Here is a 24,532-nt window from a genome sequence, read left to right on the forward strand (position 1 = left end):
GTAATAGGCTGATGGGAAAGGGAGTCATTTGTTTGACTGGAACAAACACACACTGCATGAGTGGGAAACCGAAGAGATTTGGCCAGATTCTCACATTCCTGGACTCACCCGCTTGCATGCCATTCGCTTGCGCGTTTCGATATCCTGTGCCAGGTGTACTTTCCCAAAAGAGCCTTTAGGAATGTGGCCAGAGCCCATAGCCTTGTAGGTCAGTCTCCATGGAAAAAGGAGCACGTCCAGGTCGATGCGATAGCGCCCCTCCTTAATGACCATGTCAGCCTGTAGAACGAGCACAACAGGAAGTGCACATGAGACACGGGCCATGAGACAAATCAACTGACTAACACTAATGAAACATGCAGAACCTCGGTCACACTGCTGCCCCAAGACACTGTCTGACCAGAAATACACACTGTGTGCATGACTGAAGAATACGGAGGACAATATAAAATCAGGTGCTATTTTTAAGAGTCTTATTGCATTTTTTGTACCAAAAAAAATACCAGTAACAAGCATGAAAAGTAAAAAAAAAAAAAGGTTTTAAAAAAATGCATGCACTAAATATTAGGCCACTGAAATGATTTAAGCACAATTGCCAAAAAAAACTTCACCCTATATGTTTGAGAAAAGACCAAATAATTTTCAACTGCTCTTTTGTTTGAAAAGCAAGACCAAAAAACATTGAGGGTGTTTAATTCTTGCAAAAAATAGGAATAATTGGAATAAAAACATGTTTTGAATTTGTGCATCTCTAGAACAATCCAATTAAATAAAAAAATCAGCATTTTAAACATGCATAAGTGTATGCCTAGGCCTTCCTTTTTACTGTAAGAAAGGCCAGTAATATAATTTATATTAATGATGCATTATCATCATGCAAAATGCTCAACAACCCCTGCACCATAATTAAGAACATAAACTTTATTCCATATTTTGCTTAAATAAATCCATCGTAACAGCCCAACATCACACACTATCTCACCTTGTTCAGCAGAACTCCAAACTCTTCTCCTAGTTCCTTAAGTGTGGCTACTTGTGTGTTGGAGATCATGTTCACGAAGGCCAGGAGATCAGACACAGTCCCGTACCTGACCTTCCCACCATTCTGCACATGAGAAACCAAGCTGCCCGAACTCTCCTCGTTTTCATCCATCTCGTCCTGCGACAGGCACTCCTCGAACAGCACGCCCGATTCCTCCTCTTCTCTGTTGGAGTAGAGATGTTCCACCGCTTGGAGGATGTCTCCGATGTTCATGTGCGTCAGAAGAAGTTCTATCTCAGCATTTTCATTCTTGAAATCCATTTTGGATTAGTGATCTACTGTGAAGTCTGGAACAGAGAGCTTTAATCAGACTACTTGCCAATAAAGGCCCAAAATGGCCTTAAGCACTTACTAATATATATATATATATATATATATATATATATATATATATATATATATATATATATATATATATATATATATATATATAGTTTAAACATGCAGCCTGACGTTGCTGCTGCTGAGCCTGTTTGGCTGTTTGCTTTGCAAATGAGGGGAGATTTTTTTAAGAGGAAGGGAAGGCTCAGGAAGAACAGCCCCTTCATTTTCAAATCATCAAGCCAGTGAAACAAAACAAGACTTTAAACCAGCAGACATACTGCTGGAGGCCTGCCACCTGAAAAGGCCATATAACTGAAACAAGTTACCGGCTTAGACAATGAAAACAATCATCTGACTCCATAAAACAAAAGACTCCATAATGCACTTCAGCTCTGTTAAAAATTAGAAGGTGTTTTCAGCTCCAGTCTGGGGAACCCACCCCCCCCCCCCTGCCCTTCACAGTTTGAAGCAGTCCCTGCACCGACACATGTGATTCAGTTCATAAGGGACTTGATAAATACACAAAAAATGCAAGTCAGGGATTCCCAGATACCAAAGTAATAAAAAACACTTTACTTTAAAAAATTACTTTGTTAAAGCCCCAATTTACTATATAAGATTTCCATAACATTCCAAAAATATGAGGCACTTTACCTAAATCAAAACCATGTCTAGACAATACAGATGAAACAATTATAGCCCAGCATTTTTTTTTCAGAATTTAACAAAATGCAACCAAATAGAACACAAAATTCCAATTATAATTTAGATAAGGGTGCATTTTTACCATTTCTCAAACTTAGAATGACAAATGATGGATGGTTAAAAACCATTAGCATCAGTAACTACTTTAAAAAATACATATACACATAGGCCTGACACAATATTAATGTTATCTTTGTTTTTGCAGACCTCAAAATTACCCATTGTGTTTGCTTACTAAGGATAATTTTAGATTATTTCATTATTTATTTTTTTTATAAATATTTGTTATTATTGCAAGCCTACACACACACACACACACACACACACACAAAAATAATTTGTCAACATATGCTGTACATATACACAAGTGCACCATGACAAACTACAGACAGCACTTACTGTATACATTGCAGTCTAAGGTACAATACCGACCACCTGTCAAGCTAATATAAAAAAAAGATATATACCTAGTGTATTCTAGAGTAATATTTTAAAGAAATATAGAGTAATATTTTATTATCTGTACTTTCACTTTGCTAAGTAAGTAGCTGGCTATAGGGTTTGTACTATGTACATTACATGAAATGCTCAAGTATTACTGCAGCCAAACCTAATATTATTAATATAATAATATATAAAGCACCTGCAGACTATAGTATTTCAACAAATTAGTTAAGTTATAACATATAACTTATATATATTAGGAAGATAATAGTATGTACTTACCGACATAGAAGTGTGTGTGAGCAGAGCAGTGTATCTGTGTGTGATCCTCTGAGCAGTAGTAAAAGTGACTGAATGTGAGCAGTGCTGCAGATCAGGTTGTTTGTGCTGAGTTTGACTCCGCCTCTCTCTCTCTCTGTCTCTCTCTTGGTCTCTCTCTCTCTCTGCTTTCATCACTCCTTCCTGCGTCAGCTGCGCTTTCGTTTTTCTTTTAGCCTCACTGGGTTTCTATGGCCCATCTCTCCACTTCCTCCATTTCCTTCTATGGAACAGTCAAAGGGTAAAGTTTACCGGTGTTAATACCTTTAGCAGGTTTCTGCACGTCAAATATTGTAGCCACATTTTACGTTATTATAGCTATATATAGCCGCATTCGTTATTATAGCTATATTCTCACAACATAAAAATATATACTTGTATATATATATATATATGTATATACATATATATATATATATATATATATATATGTATATATATATATATATATATATATGTATATACAAGTATATATTTTTATGTTGTGAGAATATAGCTATAATAACGAAGGGCATCTTGGATAAAAAAAACATATATATATATATATATATATATATATATATATATATATATATATATATATATACATATATATAGCTATATTCTCACAACATAAAAATATATACCAATATGTAAATATTTAACTAGTCCAAATAAAATATATATGCACGTCTTACCCGATGGAACTATGGTGTTGTTTTTTATGTAAATATTTGTTTTATTCAATACCAGGACCAAACTACCCTAAATAAAAGTAAATACACTTCACTTATAAGTCGAATAAAACACGACATTTACTTCTATAAAAGTTTTAAAGGGTTAGACGTTAATTTCTGTATAACTTATGTTATTTTTGCAAGTCAGAATTTGGTAAATAACATTTGTGATTAATGTTTTGTCTTTAAGTTTCCTATTTCTTATTTTTTTATACCAATGTTTAGTTGTTGACAACAGTGTACAAAAAATAAATAACTAATACTTAATACCTAAAATGCTAAATAAATATTTTAGATGATATTGAATTTTTTTAATGTGAAAAGGAATCTTAAATAATTTTAAGTAGTCTATTTTCAAATCGTTATTTAATTGTAATTTTTATATTTGAATATATTTTACAGATACTCTTTTTTTTTTAGTATTTTTTTTATTTTTATCTTTTTATATTATGAAACGATAAAGCGATTGTTTGTCCCTTCACAGCTCCCGTATATTCTCCCGTGTGTGAGAAGTGCGCATGCGTCTTGTACAGTGCAGCAATGGCGGCCTGCTTCAGCGTGTGTAGGGCATATGTGCGGGGAGCGGACAGGCTGCTGAGACTCTGTCCGCGCTGTGAGTTGCAGGCTCAGACCGGGCTCTCCAGGCTCCACAGGACCGGCTTTGCGACAGCGGCTCAGGCCGTCAGTAACACCGAGCAGACCGGTATGTTACAGCGCTCCGAGACCCAGTACCATCCCACTGAGGGACAGACACATCTCCCAGCATGAGCTAACTACACAGAGTTAAATAAATTACAGCTGTGTTAATAATGCTTCACTCCATCTCTCACTTCATATGTAGACTGTAGACACTGTTATAAAGTGGTCAGTTTGATTATGTGGTCATTGTCTGTAAAGATGAAAATGACCAAGGAAGCTACTGCTGTAATCAATGGCATCTTCTCCACACACACATTAACCTACCAGCCAGAATTTGGAGACACCTTCTCATTCAACGTTTATGTATTTTTTCCTGCAATGTAAATAAATGCTAAAGTAATCCAGACTATTTTTAAACAAGCAAAGTTTAATGTATTTGCTCTTATATTGGGTGCTGTTAACTTGTGTTTTGAGGCTAGTAACTGTAATGAACTTATTCTGTGCAACAGAAGAATCTTTTAAGCTTTCTTTTCTGGGGCACTCCTGATGAGTGCCAGTTTCATCATAATGTCAATTTTTTATGGTCTTTGCGACTGCACTTGAGAATACTTTCAAAGTTCCTGATTAAATGACCTTTATTTCTTAATCTAACATCTTGTCATACTGCAACATTTAAATCCCCATTAATTCATTTTTGATTATTTTACATTTTGTTTGTCATATTTAGCTGTATCAGATGCTAAGGAATCATTTTCCTTGATCCAAGAGAAAAGACATGATCAAGCTGAGAGGTCTGTCCTGATCAACTGTCCCCCAAATACCAACAAGAAGAAGTTTTTAGCTTATATATCTAAACATGGAGACATCAGGAACCATTTCTTTTATGAGACCTATGTAAGTATAATGCTGGAGTCTGTTCAAACCTGCAGTATGTTTGTCATTTGTGTGACAAACCATACTTTACTGCTCATTACATAATTATTTACATTATAAAATCCTCATCTTAAGTAACTCATGTCTGTCATCTTCTAGGGAATCTATGCTGTGGTTGAGTTCTCCAGCAGGGACAGTATCTCATCACTAAAGGAAAACTGTACTATACCAAGTCTGCAGCATGAAGCCTCCGTGCCCTTTAAATCTCGTCTGCTCACGTTAAGTTCGACTGCTACGGGCAAGAAGCAAACTGGACCAAACGCGATAAAGTGCCACAATCTGACACCCCCTTCCTTTGATAAGCTAATAAATCAACTATCCAAACAAGAGACTGTAAGTTACCTAATTTACCTTCTAAACTTTTTTTAAACTGTTTGTGATTGAAAGTCTGGAACAAGTTTCATGTGTTTGTTACATTATATATATATTTGGTCTGGCTAGACTCACATTGTAGTTTAGTGAGTGCAGCAAAAATGTGGCTATATGTCCTGTCATCATCAGCTATGTAGGCTGCATGTCCCTGTAATAGACACTGGCTGGGTTTGTAGAGCACTGTCTGGTTTGAAGAGCATTGTCTGTTCAGCAAATTGGTTTACCTGGTGTTGTGCTGGATTCTGCATCCCTGCCAGAATTCGACTCTCATTTCTGTACGTGCATTACATATTATCCTTGATTTTTAGTTTACTCTCCGATATTATAAAGAGGGGTTAATCTACAGCTACTGTAGGCATTTCCGTAAGTAGTATTTTTGTTTCCAGACTGCTGTGTGACATGCTCACAAAGGACAGTCACATTTTGGCACAACACCAATTATTTTTTATTCTTCTGTGTTTTTTTTTTTTTTTTTATATAATTGTTCAGTATAGCCTGCCTCAACTTTGGTCTGAAAGTCTAAACCATAGAAAAAGAATCCTATCATACTGCACACAGACCAAACCATGGTTCTGTTGATCCATTACACTGCTTTTGGTTAGACTATAGTTTAGTTACCATGTTCTGCAGTAGGGCTGAACGATTGATCTTTTTTTTTTATTGAAATCGCGATTTAAATGTGCCTTGAAATTTAAAAATAAAACTGATAACTGCATTTAATCAGAGAACCCTGGGAATATGTTATGTGGAAAGAAGTTCATTTATTTTAAATTTAATTATATTTGATAGATAGGTATGCGAACCACTAATACAGGTTTAGGGTTTAATGGATTAAAAATAATCACAATTTAAATCGCAATATTCTGTGGAAAAATAGCAATTAGATATTTTGCCCCAAATCATGCAGACTTATTCTGCAGCACCTTTCATACCTGCTTTTGTCAGTCAAACTGAAAAGTCTTTAATCCTGAATGAAACTATATTGGTGTGAAAGCATTCCAAAACTCTGATCTAAGACCAGCAGTTATCATTATTCTACTGAAATGACTAGTTAAGGGCTAGTTAATTTTAATAATTGTAATAATGATGATGGTGATAACAAATGAAGCTTGTTTTGTCTCTCAGCTCAAAGTACATTTCTGTCATCAGTTCTGATCACGTTTCTGTCTCTTGGTTTGTCCCCAGGTAGATCAGCAGATGCAGTGTCTGACCGAGGCCTGTCAGCTGACTGAAGAAAACATCAGCCTGCGCTTCTTGGTCTGCTCACTGCTCAGAGACATTGCTGCTGCATATTTCCCAGATTGCATTATCAGGCCTTTTGGGTCCACAGTGAACAGCTTTGGGAAGCTGGGCTGTGATCTGGACATGTTTCTGGACCTGGATGCAGTCAGTGGCCACGACCAGAGCAAGGTTAGTAGCTCAGGGTGACTTTTGGAACAAACCAATAAGACCCGGTCTATTTCAGGCCACAACAAATAAAAAAAATCTAAGAACAGTATAATACACGTATTATAGTGGGGTAAAAAAGGGACTCCAAACAAATGTTTAAAGTTTATTGTTTAGCATATATACAGATAGCCTAGTCTATTACAAAAAATATAGATAAAAAACTAAAACGCTGTCCCTTGCTACACATAAACAAAGACAAAACCCAGTAACCAAACAAAATGGCTGCCAGTTCCTACAACTGGTGTTAATTACTGTACATACATACCTTCATGTATACTAGTGCATCTCAACAAAATTAGAATAACATTGAAGAAACTCTTTATTTAATGAATTCAATTAAAAATTGTGAAACTAATATACTATGTAGATGTATTACACAGAGTTACAGCTAATAAAATAAAACCCCAAAAATCAGTGTCTTGGAAAATTATAATATTATATGTGTGCCAAGTCCTGCTGGAAAATGAAATGTACATCTCTATAAAAGTTGTGATTTTCTGGGGAAAACACCAGGAGATGACATGTCTCTCTAAACCATCACTGATTGTGGAAACTTCACACTAGACCTCGAGCAGTTTGGACTGTGTGTCTCTCCACTCTTCCTCCAGACACTGGTCCCTTGATTTTCAAATGAAATGTAAAATTTACTGATGATCAGTGATGGTTTAGAGAGACATGTCATCTGCTGGTGTTGGTCCACTGTGTTATATCAAGTCTAAAGTCAGTGCAGTGTTTTCCCGGAAAATCTTTCAGCACTTCATGCTTCCCCCTGCTGACAACTTTTATGGAGATGTGGATTTCATTTTCCAGCAGGACACACAGTGAATAAACAAAGGTTAAGCAAAATTGAAGGTCAGAAGTTAGCAGGGTCAAAACATAAGCAGAAAATATTTGATTAACCCAGCAAGAAGACAAGATCTAGTGAGGAAAACTAATGGGGAAGTTAACCATGGAAATTGATTCCGGAGAGTAGACGAGACCCGGACTGGATCTATATATAGGGGGCACCTGACAGAGACACAAACACACAGGAAAATACAGCATGCCCGTGACAACGCGATATATATTGGGAAATAAAAAAATAAAAGGGATTTAATCAGCAGAAGTCATTGATTAAGCATGTTGATATAAATAATTCCCTCTGTGTATTAAAGATTGAATTTGGAAAACTGGTTGGTGTAATCTGCCTCTGGCTGATATGAAATTAAAATATATGAAGAGTAATACAGTCCCATTTCTCTGTGTTTAATCAGCTGAATTCAGGTTATTTGATTTCTTCAGTGGAACATTTGTCATTTGCTCCATATAGGCTCAGTCTGAGTGTGCAGGATAGTTTAACATATTGTTGCATTTAAGGAACAGTACATTTTCATGCTTTTTTTGTTGTAGAGTATTTGTCAGCTTGTAGGCTAAAGTGATACTGCTAGGGAGCTTTTGGTCAAAATATATTGTCTTCTGTTTAGCAGGAAAAAGTGTATGAATGAATATTATGTGCGAAAGTAAAATGTTTATATGAAGCTTGTTGATTACCGGTAGTCTTAATACTATTGCGAGTCTGGGTAAAACTTTTATGTCTTATATTACGAGTTATACCCTTCCATTAAAAATGGAATTTCTCAGCATAAATATCTTTGGAGGGTTCAAGGCTTTCAGTCAGTTTAATAAACTACACTCAATGTTTGATTATTGTGCTGTAAAACATCTTCCAGTGGTCAACAGAAGTTTCGTGGTGGGTAAAGCTGGCCCTGAGTTGCACGCGGTTCAGAGCCCCTGTTCTAGAATACAGAATACAGTACCATGAATCAGAGAGCTGTGTTTTTGTGGTCGTAGTGCAGGCCATACACAGTGTAACACCGTGGCAATGGCATATGTGGGTGTTAAACCAGTGCAGAGTGATGCAGCTGCAAGCGCGAGCCACCGTACAGACACTGTATATACAATATCAGCAGGCATGGTTAGGTTCATTGTGTAGACAGCCAATCAGCTCACCCCTTTCTCACTTCCTTTTAGAACCATGTGTGCACCAACAGATTATATATTTTTTAACAGCATGGGGTCACTGCCTTTATTGACATTACATACCTTTTATTATTCTCATGAACAGAGAAAATAGAGACGATTTCTTTAAGCATTTTAAAGATTTTCTAATTTTCTACATTCTCGATTGCAAGTTTGTAACTGATTGAGTGTTTGTAAAACATTTTGTAGGTAAAATTTAGTGGATAAAGTAGAGTTTTTTTTTATTCTTAAGAAATAATGTAATGTATTTTTGGAATTTTTCAATCTCTAATTCTCTATTTGTCATATATATTTTTAGTCTGAATTTCTCATTTATTAATATCCTAAAATGACCAAGCAAACAATAAAATTGGTAGTAAGAACAGAATAGTAAGAAAAAAAATACAACTACAATTGGATGTATGAAACTTTTTAGTAAAATAAAAAATGTGCCTAAAACTCTTGTACAGTAAAAAAAACTAAAATCAACAGAATTCAATAAATAATAAACAGATAAATGGTGGAAGCAATCCAAAGATTCAATTAAGTGCACTGTGTTTAGGTATAGTATAGTAGTGTACAGGTATAGTAGAGTATAATATAGTAGTGTACAGGTATAGTAGAGTATAGTAGTGTACAGGTATAGTAGAGTATAGTAGTGTACAGGTATAGTAGAGTATAGTAGTGTACAGGAATAGTAGAGTATAGTATAGTAGTGTACAGGTATAGTAGAGTATAGTAGTGTACAGGTATAGTAGAGTATAGTATAGTAGTGTACAGGTATAGTAGAGTATAGTAGTGTACAGGAATAGTAGAGTATAGTATAGTAGTGTACAGGTATAGTAGAGTATAGTAGTGTACAGGTATAGTAGAGTATAGTATAGTAGTGTACAGGTATAGTAGAGTATAGTAGTGTACAGGTATAGTAGAGTATAGTAGTGTACAGGTATAGTAGAGTATAGTATAGTAGTGTACAGGTATAGTAGAGTATAGTAGTGTACAGGTATAGTAGAGTATAGTAGTGTACAGGAATAGTAGAGTATAGTATAGTAGTGTACAGGTATAGTAGAGTATAGTAGTGTACAGGTATAGTAGAGTATAGTAGTGTACAGGTATAGTAGAGTATAGTAGTGTACAGGAATAGTAGAGTATAGTATAGTAGTGTACAGGTATAGTATAGTATAGTAGTGTACAGGTATAGTATAGTATAGTATAGTAGTGTACAGGTATAGTATAGTATAGTAGTGTACAGGTATAGTATAGTATAGTAGTGTACAGGTATAGTATAGTATAGTATAGTAGTGTACAGGTATAGTAGAGTATAGTAGTGTACAGGTATAGTAGAGTATAGTAGTGTACAGGTAGAGTATAGTATAGTAGTGTACAGGTATAGTAGAGTATAGTAGTGTACAGGTATAGTAAGACTTTGAATAGAAGGGAATAATAATAAATGTTTTGTATCATGTGTGTTGTGTTTCAGGGTTCTGGGTTGTCTCTTGAGTACCAGGTGAAAAGAGGAGCGTCGGAGCGGAACGTCACTCAGAGTATCTTGTCCGTCATCGGTGAATGTGTGGATGTGTTCAGTCCGGGTTGTGTGGGGGTCCAAAAAATTCTCAATGCTCGATGCCCGCTTGTTCGATTCTCACATCAGCCATCAAGCTTTAGGTGTGACCTCACAGCAAACAACAGGTACAGTGCTTATATAGCCCTCACATACAGTATATGATGCTTGATCACAATGCTGCGTTTGCCATTAGAGTAATCCTGCTTTGTGTTTGTGTTTTTGGATCTGGTTCATTTTTGATGAAATGGTGGCATAGACTAGTCATAGGGAATTCTCCTGAGACCCAATGGAATTTTAAACTTTATGAAACCAGACAACATATGGTTTATATGGTTTTGTAGTACTTGAGTGCGGTTTAGTCTTATTCTCGACTTTGTCCGAGTCCTCTGTCTGAGGTGAAGTTTATTAGAAACTGAACTTTTTTTCTATTATTACTGAACATAAACAATTCATTTAAACAAGCCCAATCAGTTATTTTTCTGTGTGTCTAAAATCTGCCCACAGATTTTAGAGCTTGCAAAAAAACAAGCTACTCCTGCTTTCATTCAATATCCAATCAATGCACTTTTCATTTTGAATAGTCCGATGTTAAGTGAAATGTGCTCTTTTTCACCGGCTCGCTGCAGTTATACTCTTTGTTTATGTGAATCGTTGTGACCTCGGGAACCACGATTAATTTTTCCAGACATCTAGAAAGAAAGCACAAGAAGCAAGTGCAAACTAGTAAGATAACTAACGTTAGCAGCGGGCAAGCTAGCAGTAGCAACGAGCTAACTAAAATTCTAATGTTACTGGGGAGAGAACTAAAGCTAGTGACGAGCTAGCTAACCTTAGTGATGAGCTAGCTAGCTAACCGTAGCCACGAGCTAAATTAAAATCTAATGTTACTGGGGATAGGACTAAAGCTAGTGACGAGCTCGCTAATCTTGGTGTCGAGCTAGTTAAAATACTAATGTTACTGGGGAGAGAAAAAAGCTAAATAAAGCTAGTGACGAGCTACCTAATGTTAGTGTCGAGCTAGCTAAAATTCTAATGTTACTGGGGAGAGTACTAAAGCTAGTGACAAGCTAGCTAATCTTGTTGTCTAGCTAGCTAAAATACTAATGTTACCTGGGATAGAACTAAAGCTAGTGATGAGCTCAATGCAAAAGTGTAATGTTACCAGGGGCTGAAAGAGACTTTTAATATTGGTATAGAGGAAGAGAGGAGGAAGAAAGGAGTAGGGGGAGCAGTGAAAGCAGTGAATGAGGTTAGAAGTAGTTAGTTAGAGGTGTTAGGAGAGTAAGTGCTCTTTGAAGAGCTTTGTCTTCAGGAGTTTATTAAAGATAGTGAGAGATTCTCCTGATCTGGTAGTGGAAGGTAGTTTGTTCCACCATTGGGGAACTCTGTATGAGAAGAGTCTGGATTGCTTTGTGTGAATGTTTGGCAAATTCGGCCGGGAGGTGACGTAAGCCTTCAGGAGTGAGTGCAAGTAGAAGGAAGCTGCTCTGTCACCACCTTGGGCAATTGTAAGAGCTTTTAATGAGCAGGGGGGTGATGTGTGCTTATTTTGGCTGGATGAAGACCAGGCACGTTCTGGACATTTTGCAGTGGAATAATAACACAGGCCTGGAGGCCCGTTAGCACTGCATGGCAGTAGTTAAGGAGTTAAGTGACCTGTTGCATTAGGAATCGTCAAATTTGTCTGATGTTGTAAAAGTGCAATATGGCAAAACTGAACATCTAAAGCAAAATGATGTGTAAAGGAAAGCTGGTCATCAATCTGGTATAAGAGAAAGAAAGGGAAATCTCAGTGCTTCTAAAGAAACTATCAGTTTGTAAGCCATACTGAAACTGCAGTCTTCGGTAGAGTGAAGTAGAGAGAATGAAAGAAGCAGTGTGAAAAAGTTTACTCTCCTTCTTTAGAAAGATCATTTTGAACTCTTGTGAGAGACAATGCACTTTTCAGGAGTGCTGTAATGCAATGGAGAAGCAAAGTCAAAAAAGTAAGGGACAGTTTTGGTGCCCTGATTTTCACTTCCGCTTTTTTTTTTTTTAGCACAGTTTTAGATGTGTGAGAATGTGGTGCGTGTGCAGCTGTCCACACACAGAAACCTGCACGTTAGTTCAGTAGAGGCTCACTGCTGCTGCCTTCTGCTAACTGTGAAACCACTGGTAGATTCCCAACACTCTCAACAAAACTATAGAGCAGTGCTGCAGGGGTCAGACTGCCTGCAGGCGAAACCGTTAGATGAGAATTATAAATTCTTCAGAAGTTTGTTTTTCTTTTCATAAGTGTTTTTCAGAAAGACTCTATTGTTATAGGGGACAGCGGGACACAAGATAACGCCGGGTAAAATGTATAATGAACTTTTTGTTTAGTTTCAAGTTGATTATGCTTTTCATTACCCTGATATTTTGTCATAACTACTCTTATTGCCTGTTAATAGTATAATTTTAATGCACATATACAGCTCTGAATAATATAGAGACCACTTCAAAATGATCAGTTTTACTGTTTATAAGTATATGTTTAAGTTAACTTAACATTGTTTTATTCTATACACTATTGACATTTCTTCCTAATTCCAAATAAAATAGTCATTTACTGCATTTATTTGCAAAACATGTGAAATGTTTAAAATAAGGTAAAGGATGAAGTGCTTTCAGACCTCAAATAATGCAAGGAAAACTAGTTTATATATTTTTAGAAACAGTAACACTTATGTTTCAACTCAGTAAGAGTTCAGAAACCAATATTTGGTGGAGTAACCCTGATTTTTAATCACTGCTTTCACGCATCTTGGCATGCTCTCCACCAGTCTTACACACTGCTTTTGGATAACTTTATGCCACTTCAGGTGCAAAAAAAACTGAAACAAAACAAAAAAACAGTTCAGCTTGGTTTGATGGCTTTTGATCATACTTCTTCCTCTTGATTATATTGTAGAGGTTCTTAAAACATTAACATTAGTCTAGAGTGTAGATTTGTTTAGTAATATTTTCAAAGTGACTTTAAAAGCATTTTTTTCTTTTCAATACACATGTATTTGTCTTCACCTGTTTCTACTAGTTTAATTTATAATGATATCAACTGTTTATTTATTTATTTATTTTTTTACATATTATTCTGCCAAATTTGTTTATTAAAAAATAGATTGTGTTCATAGTTTCTCTCTAAAGTTTCAAGCTTAAGTTTGTCATGTTGTTTGATGAAAGTAAAAACCACTGTGTACAGGTTTAAGAAACTTAGAATTCTAACAACTATATTTCTTATTTGTTATCTAAAGATGAAGTTTCTACACTTTTTTCCATAGTGTCATTGAGTGACATTGAGACATGACCTATTTCAACATATTATACTGTTTATTATATAATATATTTTATATACTACTTCAAGTGTCACATTTCTTTTTACTTTGAAACAAACACTCTCCAACTTTGTGCGTGTGCGTGTATGTTTGCTGTATGTATGGGTTAAGTCAGAATTAAATTCAATCCCAGTCACTGGTAACACTTTACAATAAGAGTACATTTAAATAACAGTACTTACAAAGGAATGTTTCAACTAATTATTAAATAATAATAGTTAAGACATTATTAATCATTACATCATTACAATTGTAACTTCACAGTGATATTTACTAATGTTTAAGAATGTCTTATCTAGTGTCAGTTAATAATTAGTTGACATATTTACTTAATCATTTTTCAGTGTTTATTACTCCTGTACTAAAATATTGCCATAAATATTGTAATTTTGTGTAACTTCAAGGTGCAGCTGTTGATGTTTTTTAGTCTTGTTTTATAGATTGGACAGACACTTATGGCCTCCTAGTGGATGATTGGCAGAAATGAGTCTGGTTAAATGGCTTGGTTTTATTGAGCACATGTATTTTTTTGTTTTACTGAATTAAATTGACTTGCTTTCACATCTCTAAATAGTTGGCTGGGATGAGTATTTAATATGCTCATATCTGAATTATGTACTTGATTTGTGTGTGTGTGTGATCATTGTTTAGTTGTCAGTATTATAAATATATATTTTTCAGTAAATATAAATAATGAGTAATGTTTTATGGATGCAGTTGTGTAATCATACAATATTAAGACATTACCTTATTAAGACATTGGTCGCAGAGGTTTTGCTTGTTATTTATTTAGGATATTTGTATGTGTCATTTTCAATATAAAATATATTTAATAATCAACAGCGAATTACTCTTAATAGCATAGTAATTCATTTATACATAACTTCTGATATCATTGCATTAAATGTTTAAATAAATCCTAATATATTAAACAATGTTGTAATTTTAAGTTATTCTTATACAATTTATATAATTTGGAATTTAATTGTTGTAACAGTCCTATGTAATGTATACTAGGGGTGGGCGATATGGCTCTAAAACAATATCAGGATATTTCAGGGTATTTTTGCGATAACGATATACTTGGCGATATAGGAAAACAGAAAAATAAATTATTAATTTCAGGAATATAGTATAATAGTATAACAGAATAATCATAATGTGGCAAAATAAATAATATAGCATAAAATAATATAATGCAGCAAAAAATATTGCAGAATATTTAGTGCATGCATATAAACTGCAAACTAAAACTATTATACAATAAATACACCTAAAGCTTCACAGTAAATAATAGACTACTTTTAAGACAGAACATCTCTATTATCACAATATGGGTTTTTAATATCATGATATTTCTGTGTCACGATATATTTATACGATATTATATTGCCCACCCCTAATGTTTACTGTATTAAAAAATTTTAATTTTTTTTTTATTATTAATTGATGTCATTTTAGAGTTTTAAATAATAAAGCCTAGATTAAGTGAATGAGTCACTGAAGAAGAAGTGAACACTATATTTGATATGTATTTTATTAATGATTCTGTGTGTGTCCACAGAGTGGCGATGAAGAGCTCGGAGATGCTGTTTATATACGGCTCGCTGGACGAGCGTTTGCGGTTTCTGGTGTTTACAATACGCTACTGGGCTCGTGCTCACGGCATCACCAACAGCTTTCCAGGAGCATGGATCACCAACTTCTCCCTCACCATGCTGGTGGTGTTTTTCCTCCAGCAGAGGACTCCAGCCCTGCTGCCCACTCTGAACCAGCTCAGAGACCTGGCAGGTAATCCTGCTCTCACGTGAATTCAGTATTCTAGCTTTGAAGCTTTCATATATACACTACCGTTCAAAAGTTTGGGGTCACATTGAAACGTCCTTATTTTTAAAGGAAAAGCACTGTACTTTTCAATGAAGATAACTTTAAACTAGTCCTAACTTTAAACAAATACACTCTGTACATTGCTAATGTGGTAAATGACTATTCTAGCTGCAAATGTCTGGTTTTGGTGCAATATCTACATAGGTGTATAGAGGCAGCTATATTTCCAGCAACTATCACTCCAGTGTTCTAATGGCACAATGTGTTTGCTCATTGGCTCAGAAGGCTAATTGATGATTAGAAAACCCTTGTGCAATCATGTTCACACACCTGAAAACAGTCTAGCTCATTACAGAAGCTACAAAACTGACCTTCCTTTGAGCAGATTGAGTTTCTGGAGCATCACATTTGTGGGGTCAATTAAACGCTCAAAATGGCCAGAAAAAGAGAACTTTCATCTGAAACTCGACAGTCTATTCTTGTTCTTAGAAATGAAGGCTATTCCATGCGAGAAATTGCTAAGAAATTGAAGATTTCCTACAACGGTGTGTACTACTCCCTTCAGAGGACAGCACAAACAGGCTCTAACCAGAGTAGAAAAAGAAGTGGGAGGCCGCATTGCACAACTAAGCAAGAAGATAAGTACATTAGAGTCTCTAGAAACAGACGCCTTACAGGTCCCCAACTGGCATCTTCATTAAATAGTACCCGCAAAACACCAGTGTCAACATCTACAGTGAAGAGGCGGCTGCGGGATTTTGGGCTTCAGGGCAGAGTGGCAAAGAAAAAGCCATATCTGAGACTGGCTAATAAAAGAAAAAGATTAAGATGGGCAAAAGAACACAGACATTGGACAGAGGAAGACTGGAAAAAAGTGTTGTGGATGGATGAATCCAAGTTTGAGGTGTTTGGATCACAAAGAAGAACGTTTGTGAGACGCAGAACAAATGAAAAGATGCTGGAAGAATGCCTGACGCCATCTGTTAAGCATGGTGGAGGTGATGTGATGGTCTGGGGTTGCTTTGGTGCTGGTAAGGTGGGAGATTTGTACAGGGTAAAAGGGATTCTGAATAAGGAAGGCTATCACTCCATTTTGCAACGCCATGCCATACCCAGTGGACAGCGCCTGATCGGAGCCAATTTCGTCCTACAACAGGACAATGACCCTAAACACACCTCCAAATCGGCAAGAACTATTTACAGCAGAAGCAGGCAGCTGGTATTCTATTGGTAATGGAGTGGCCAGCGCAGTCACCAGATCTGAACCCCATTGAGCTGTTGTGGGAGCAGCTTGACCGTATGGTACACCAGAAGTGCACATCCAACCAATCCAAATTGTGGGAGCTGCTTCTAGAAGCGTGGGGTGCAATTTCTCCAGCTTACCTCAACAAATTAACGGCTAGAATGCCAAAGGTGTGCAATGCTGTAATTGCTGCAAATGGAGGATTCTTTGATGAAAGCAAAGTTTGATGTAAAAACAATGTTATTTCAAATACAAATCATTATTTCTAACCTTGTCAATGTCTTGACTCTATTTTCTATTCATTTCACAACGTATGGTGGTGAATAAGTGTGACTTTTCATGGAAAACACAAAATTGTTTGAGTGACCCCAAACTTTTGAACGGTAGTGTATATGTGTGTGTATAATGCACTTTGGAAGATTTCAGATGTTAATAATATGGCCCTATACATTTTTTCTCTCTTGAGTAAGCTTATGCTACTTATCTTTCTCAGTCTTTATCTTTTCCTGCTTTCTTTGTCTCTACTATTTCTCTTGTTCATCCCCCCCTCTGGCCAGCTCCCTCATCGTTTATCTCTATTGGTCCTTTTTTCTGGTCTTCTCAGTAGTGGGTACCTTGGCACACAGATCAAAGCTTGCATCAGACAATTCCCTTTCATGAACGATCCAGCATGGCTCTAGGACAATAAAGGAGTCCTGGCATATATCCATCGTGCACTCTCTCCCTTTCTCTTTCTCTCTCTCTCTCTCTCACTCACCCTCTCTCTTTCTCCTGCATGCAGACAGAGTTATTGGAGTCAACCTCAGTCAAGGGTATTGAAGCCAGTTATGATTTAGAACCTGTCTCCCTTCACAAGGCCATGCAATATATATACGCATCATAGCCTCACTGCTGTGTGTGTGTGTGTGTGTGTGTGTGTGTGTGTTTGTGTGTGTGTGTGTGTGTGTGTGTGTGTGTGTGTGTGTGTGTGTGTGTGTGTGTGTGTGTGTGTGTGTGTGTGTGTGTGTGTGTGTGTGTGTTCATTCCCTAGGCCCATCAGATAAGTGTGTTATTGAGGGGAATGACTGCACGATGGTCACTGACCTAAGCAAGATTACACTTCAGCAAAACACAGACACACTAGGTGAGTACAGTCCCAGATTAATGCAGATGTGCAATAAATGTGATTATAAAGGGGATTTTAAGCAGTTCATATCACTTGACACACGTGCACAATATTTCAGCATTGTCATTGCAGTGTCCACATATGCAATACTCACATAAGGCAAAAGTAATTAAGCAACATAGTACATAAATCCTCAACCTAAAAACCTCCAGGGTTTTTAAAGGGCCCATTCCTTTTTTGTATACTCCGTTCACTTACTTTTAAAGGAGAAATCCGGTGTGAAATGGACTTGGCATATAGTGATACATGTTGATGAGTACAAACATTTGTCGAATAGTCCACCTCTTCACTCCCAGCATTCTAAAATGCAAAGCATTGCCATGCAAAGAACACTTTATTTTTACACCATTAGCAAACTCAAAATAGCCCCATGCTTTATTGATAGAATTTAAAAAGAGGCACGGAAAATGCAAAATAAATTCTGTGCAAATGCATAAACTGCAGCTGTTGCTGAAAAGATATCTATAATATTCATAAATCTAATCCCCTATCCTACTTTTGTGCGTAATTGGCGACTTCTTCTTTTGACTTAAGGTACTGTGTTTATAAACAGTGTGTTTAATACACTAACTGTGCACTTTTAAAACTCTCAGTACCTCATTTTAAATATTAGGGCCCTCAGAATTCTACCAGTGAAGTGTGGAGGAGCTACTTTGAGTTTTGTTAATGGTATAAAAACAGCAATTTCTTTGCATGGGCAACACTAAGCCCCCATCACTGTTGGGAGCTTCAGCTAAAACACTGTATTTTGGAATGATGGGGGTAAACAGAGGTGGGCTATTCAACAAAGGTTTGTATTCGTTGTTTGGTTTCACTACATCTTATTTCACTTTATTCAATAAATTGAATAAATCGAAATTGAATTGAACTACATCCCAAGTCCATTTCATAACAATGTAATGGCTGTATGCTCAAATGAGATCTTGTGCAGCCCTAGTGTCAATGAGCATATGTGCTATAGTCACATAGCAGACTGTGCAAAGTCACATTAGGTAAAATAAATCAAACACATCAGAAAACCATTTCAGAATAATTTAATAAAACACTCACACAGTTTTTCTTTTCCATTATCTTCCAAAAGCAGGTTTTTTGCCCAACGCATATGTATTGCTTTATAAAAGGGGTCACAACAGTAACAGTACTTACTATAGTAATAAACATTGTGAAAAGTAATATCTCAAGTAATTATTAATTTACACTAGTTAAGATATAAAGCATTACTGAATTGCAATGTATAAGAATGATGCAATGCATAATGCCTTTAAAAAAATGATCAACTGGTTTAACTAGTGTCAATTCAAAATTTATTAGTTGATAAATTTGTAACTATAAATTAAGTTAATGTTCCCTTAGTCAGTAAAATGTTACTGAAGCATTTATTATATTTAAATTTTTGATAATCACATTATTAATTTCATTAACATCTGGTAAAATCTAGTGAATATTCCTGTATATATGAAATGAGATATTGTGCAGCCCTAGTGTTAATGTGCATATAGTGCAATGTCACATAAAGTGAATTTAATCAAACTTTAAAAATGTAATTGTATGAGGTGCTGGATCGTTAACGTGTAGTTAAATCTAGTAAACATTATTTTGATTAGGAAAATGTTTTAAATTTGTCTTGTCATGTACTCATTATGCACAATAAAAAAAAGACCAAATTTCATTTTCCTCCACAGAAAAGCTCTTGCAGGAGTTCTTTGAGTTTTATGGGAGTTTTGACTTTGGGAAAAGCTCCATCAACATTAGGAAGGTGAGTTGCACTTTTTAGTGGCAGAGACCACACTTTCTTACTGAACACACTTATTTTTCTTTAAGCTTCACCCAGCATTTTGCCATTACAGTGTAAAATTAAAGCCTAGCCCAGCTTGAAAGATTACCATATTTTTGACACTATAAGACACATTATGCCACACTAGTACGGAACATGGCTGTCATCATGTTTTCCTTTTAATTCACCTGTAAAGCTAAGCTAAAGTAAACAAAACTTTAATTAAAAAAAAAAAAAAAAACATTTTTTTAAAAGTCAAAGGAGCACTAGATGTTAATCTAACGAAAACATCAAAAATGGCTTAAAAACTAGAGTTTTATTTGACAAAATCATATAACGCAAACTTAACAGACTGGTTTCTTTCACACATTGATTTTATAACTAATAGAAAAAATAATGAGAATAAAAATAAAACTTTTTTAGGTCTTTTTTAGCTCTTATATAGTGCAAACAATAAGTGCAAACCAGTCATATTAAGCCTATGGAAGCATGTTCTATGCAAATGCCCGAACTTTCCTCTGCTTCTGAGAGCAGCTCAGCCACCACACTCGCTGCTATCGCTACTGTGTTGCCAGATCCTGCTTAAAAATTCCACACTAAACTGTTTTTTTTTCCCCATAAGTTTTTATCTCGCAAGATATTGTGCTACGAGATCTCGTCACACCCCTACTAGCCACGGTTAGTGTTAGTAAATGCTGCCCGATAGTGCTACACTAAGGAACCCTGAGTTTTCCGGTAAGTCAGGGCCATTATGGCTAGCGCTTCGTCCCACGTAGCTTGTTTAAACACAGTAAACATGCAGGTTACAGGCCAATATACTCCCCTCTGACCTGCGGTTAGCAGCTAAAGCTGGAAAACCAAACTGAAACCCCTGTATAACACTGTACTTCACAGGAGTTTAAGTGCACCTTATAGTTGGAAAAATACAGTAATCTAAAAAGTCTATGGGTGCATTAGAATTACATAATAAAGCATATCCAACAGTAACTACTTTTTGAGTATGAGGTATGTATGTCGTCAAAAAAAGTAACACCCAGTAGGAAGTTAAATTCCGAAGGAAGATAAAGGTTACCAGAAACAAAACAATAACAATTGACATTTGTTGAGCTGCAAACACAGAAGTAATTTGTAACACATGTAATGCAAGATAATCTCACCATTAGAGGTTCCTGATGTCGTCCTGAGATGATCCATCCTGTGCAGATTAAATATTCACACAGTGCCTACATGTAGTCATGTGTCGTGCAGCCGTCTGCCAGTGATGGTGGCACTCTACATGTTGGACAGTCTTGTCGGTTCTCCCTCTTTTTGGTTCATGTAGATTTCCATTTATGTCCTAATGTTAGAGGAAACAAACACTGCAGCAAGATACATAAATTCATTGTATTATTATAGTCATTGCTTGGTATAAATTATTTGGCCTTTTTTTATCAGAGTATTAATCATCTCCACTGCGTGTGTGTGTGGTTAGATATCCATCCGATAAGATGCACACTGTGGGGATTTACTGCCTGTAATTCAGTGACCTTAAGCACTGCGGAGGGGGAACCACCTCTGTAAAAATAAATGAAGCGCACACCTGCATGCAAGCACGTACACACGAGATGTATGTGACTGGTTGCAGGATATATATTCTCAAATTTAGCAATAAGGCACATTTTCCTGCCTATAGCCACTCAAACCTCTGTCCCTTAGTTTGCCTACACACGGCATACTTCAAGGTTCAGCAGTGGCTTTGCTATGACTGTGCTGATGTATTGAGGGACTGCTGCTGTAAATGTTAGCCTTGGCCTCTGGCTGTACCTCTTCTGGGGAAGCCATCATCTGTCCTGAAGCCATTTGTCATCTTTTTATCGTTCTGTCCATCACATCTCCTCACTGAGAGGATGAGAAGTCTCTTTATGGGCTGTCTTTACTGGACTATTAGACTGCACCTCAGTTCTTGGATGCCGGAAGAAACCTTTTCTAATTTAGAGAAAGTGTACGCTGTAAAATCTGCTATGTGGTTCTTTCTCGTCCCAGTACTGTGTTGAGCCAGGGATAGGGAGGGGCTGCTGATGACAAAACATATGAGTTATTCAACACAGTCAGCCTGAAAGTGTTTAGAACTGATCAGGAAAACAGGAAGAACATTTTCAGATCACTCTTCAGTGCACTTCATTAAACGTGTCCAGCTTTACCTGAATGCGTCAAATATGTCAGAGCATTAGGCTGAACTTTGAAGGTGGGGAAAATCTTCTAGCAGGTTTATGCAGAAAAACAATGCTGGTGCCTTCAACAGTAGACCACCTGACCCAGAGTCCAGATCTTAACGCACATGGAAAACATGGAACAGAAATTGCTTAAAAATCTATAAATGAATTGTGAAGGTCTTGAAATTCTTACTGCAAAAAAAACTCAGATTACAGTCATAAAAAGTCGTGGAATTTTAAAAAAGCAATTTCCAGGCCTGAATAAGTTGAAATTAGGTCTAAATTAAGTCTTAGTGTTTCAGTTTTTTACAATTCTATTCCTAATTAATAAATACATCTGATCAGACTCAGTCCAGTAACTTAGCCCTTCACAATGTAGCTCTCAGGAACTGACAGGTATTTTATTATTAAAAGATTGTGTCACCATTTTATCTAATTCATTTTAGGCCTACTACAATCAATTTTAATTTTAATAGTTTTAGTTGATTGTTGGTTTTATTGTTCATGTTTGCATTGTTGTAAGAATCATATGGTCATGAGAATTTGCCTTGAAGTCATGAAAAAGTCATGGAAATGTATTGGTTAAAACGAGTTTGAACCCTGTTACTGCTAAAAACACAGCTGGTATTCTCAGCAATGGAATTACTTTTTCATGGTTCAGACCACAGCTCAATTAAACTGGATAGGATTATTTTCAGAATGTGTAAATAAGTGTACGAGGTCCAAAAAATTTCTAAAAAGAGTAAAGGATATGATAAAGATCGACAGTGGCCACACTACAAATACTTTGTGTTCATTTTAACAAAATGGCAGTCTTGTTTATTTGTAGAGATTTAACACCCTAAATAACACTTTACTGCAAACCCCCCTTTTATGAAAACATGCATGTTGAACACTTATAGGGAATGCCTATTTATTTTGACTGAAAATTAAATAAATAATGGGTACTTTGAATTTTGCATTATCTTAACAGCAAATAATATTGTAAAAAAGAGTGTAAAGTGCTTCCTGAAGTGTAAGTGCCCTGTGCCTTTATCACTTTTCATTACATAAGAGATTAGCAGTATTAGTTTTGTTTAAAATGTTCAGTTTTGATAAGTAATCATGTGTTCTTTCTTTCCAGGGAAGAGAACAGAACAAACCTGAAACATCTGCAATGCACATCCAGAACCCGTTTGAAACAGATCTGAACGTGAGCAGGAATGTTAACAGTAGCCAACTACAGAGGTTTGTGACTCTATGTAAAGAGAGCGCCTGGATTTTCCAGAGCGGGGATATGCTTAAACGAAGGTCTGCCAGCTCATCTAACAAGATCCCACAATGGGGAGTTGCTGCACTTCTAATGCCTTCAGTCACTAAGTCAGTGGAGGCGAGGGAGAAGAGGAATAGGAGAAAGAATGAGAGGACTGCAGAGAGGATAATGTCTGTGCTGCAGTCTTTAAAGAGTCCTGCAGAAGCAGGTGAGGCTTAGAATTTTGACCTTGACTGACAGTCACCACCACTAGAGGGCAGCGTGCTTCTTGACCATGAATGAGGTCTACTTGAAGCATACTGGGGAACTATCAGCTGTGTATGGGTTACAGACATGGATACACAATATCGTCTTGAGGGGTACAGCTGAGTGAGGCCGCGATACAATCAGGGTGATGAGGGGCATTTGTTTGACCCTTTCCTAAACCAGACATGTTCGTTTTGTCCCTGAGAACACTGTAGCTCCACATCTATTGAACATAAAAACAACCATGTTCACCACTAACACTCTCAACTGGGTTTCACAGGTTCTGGTTCTGAAGGTTACATTTTAGGCATCACTAAACAGGATCTCAGAGAAGCTGCTTTTCCTTTTCAAGGTCAAGAACTAAGAGTCTCTCGACTACACTCTGACCCAGTTCCTCTCACAAGACTTGTCTGAAGTGTGTCAGTCAGACAGTGTTATCTTCCAGAGCTATAAATATATAGTCTCTCTCTCTCTTTGGTGACCTTGTGCTCTTTGGAGACCTGGACTTCTAAGATCAGCGTTTCAGAGTTTAAATGTAGATAAGGAGGAACGGCACATCTTCCTGCTGCATAAATAAAGGTGTTTTTTAATGTACGAGATTAAATGACACTTTTTCACAAGTACTGTTTCTGATCATTTTTGAGATTACTGCTTTTTATGTCATCATTTGTTTAAAGCAAAGACAATGCATGCTTCTAAACATTAGGCCAGAACTTTGTGATCTGACCCTAAAATAATAATATGACAAAACACTGAATTATTTTATTTTTTTCCAAGAATATACTACTGCAACGAAATAAAAACTATATTTTTGATTGTATAAGATGTATGATATGATATTGCACAACCCTAAATAATAAATAAATAAATAAATGGTTCTCTATAGAACCAGGATTAAAGTAAAAAAAACTTTGGTCTTCAGACTATATGCTATACTGTGTTTTTGACACAAACTCTTAATGCTTGCAAGAGACGCTGT

The 24,532-nt window shown here is 36.3% G+C and overlaps 2 protein-coding genes across 2 annotated transcripts in view; one reads left to right on the forward strand and one right to left on the reverse strand.

Moving 5' to 3' along the window:
• The window catches only part of map3k8 (mitogen-activated protein kinase kinase kinase 8), a 15,728-nt gene extending 12,826 nt beyond the window's left edge, over positions 1 to 2,902 (reverse strand). The window contains exons 1-3 of the mRNA XM_022670392.2: positions 2,798 to 2,902; positions 983 to 1,329; positions 109 to 279 (exon numbers count right to left, since the gene is read on the reverse strand). Of these exons, the coding sequence (XP_022526113.2) occupies positions 109 to 279; positions 983 to 1,303 (492 nt within the window). The 5' untranslated portion in view covers positions 1,304 to 1,329; positions 2,798 to 2,902. The remainder of the gene's footprint in view (positions 1 to 108; positions 280 to 982; positions 1,330 to 2,797) is intronic.
• Positions 1 to 24,173, forward strand: part of LOC103037561 (mitochondrial poly(A) polymerase) — a 27,470-nt gene extending 3,297 nt beyond the window's left edge. The window contains exons 2-10 of the mRNA XM_022670391.2: positions 4,034 to 4,252; positions 4,916 to 5,082; positions 5,221 to 5,454; positions 6,679 to 6,903; positions 10,421 to 10,629; positions 15,419 to 15,645; positions 17,955 to 18,047; positions 19,772 to 19,845; positions 23,179 to 24,173. Of these exons, the coding sequence (XP_022526112.2) occupies positions 4,090 to 4,252; positions 4,916 to 5,082; positions 5,221 to 5,454; positions 6,679 to 6,903; positions 10,421 to 10,629; positions 15,419 to 15,645; positions 17,955 to 18,047; positions 19,772 to 19,845; positions 23,179 to 23,526 (1,740 nt within the window). The 5' untranslated portion in view covers positions 4,034 to 4,089 and the 3' untranslated portion in view covers positions 23,527 to 24,173. The remainder of the gene's footprint in view (positions 1 to 4,033; positions 4,253 to 4,915; positions 5,083 to 5,220; positions 5,455 to 6,678; positions 6,904 to 10,420; positions 10,630 to 15,418; positions 15,646 to 17,954; positions 18,048 to 19,771; positions 19,846 to 23,178) is intronic.
• The last annotated feature ends 359 nt before the right edge of the window (positions 24,174 to 24,532 follow it).

Source organism: Astyanax mexicanus, chromosome 15 (assembly GCF_023375975.1).
Source record: "Astyanax mexicanus isolate ESR-SI-001 chromosome 15, AstMex3_surface, whole genome shotgun sequence".
Lineage (NCBI taxonomy): Eukaryota > Metazoa > Chordata > Actinopteri > Characiformes > Acestrorhamphidae > Astyanax > Astyanax mexicanus.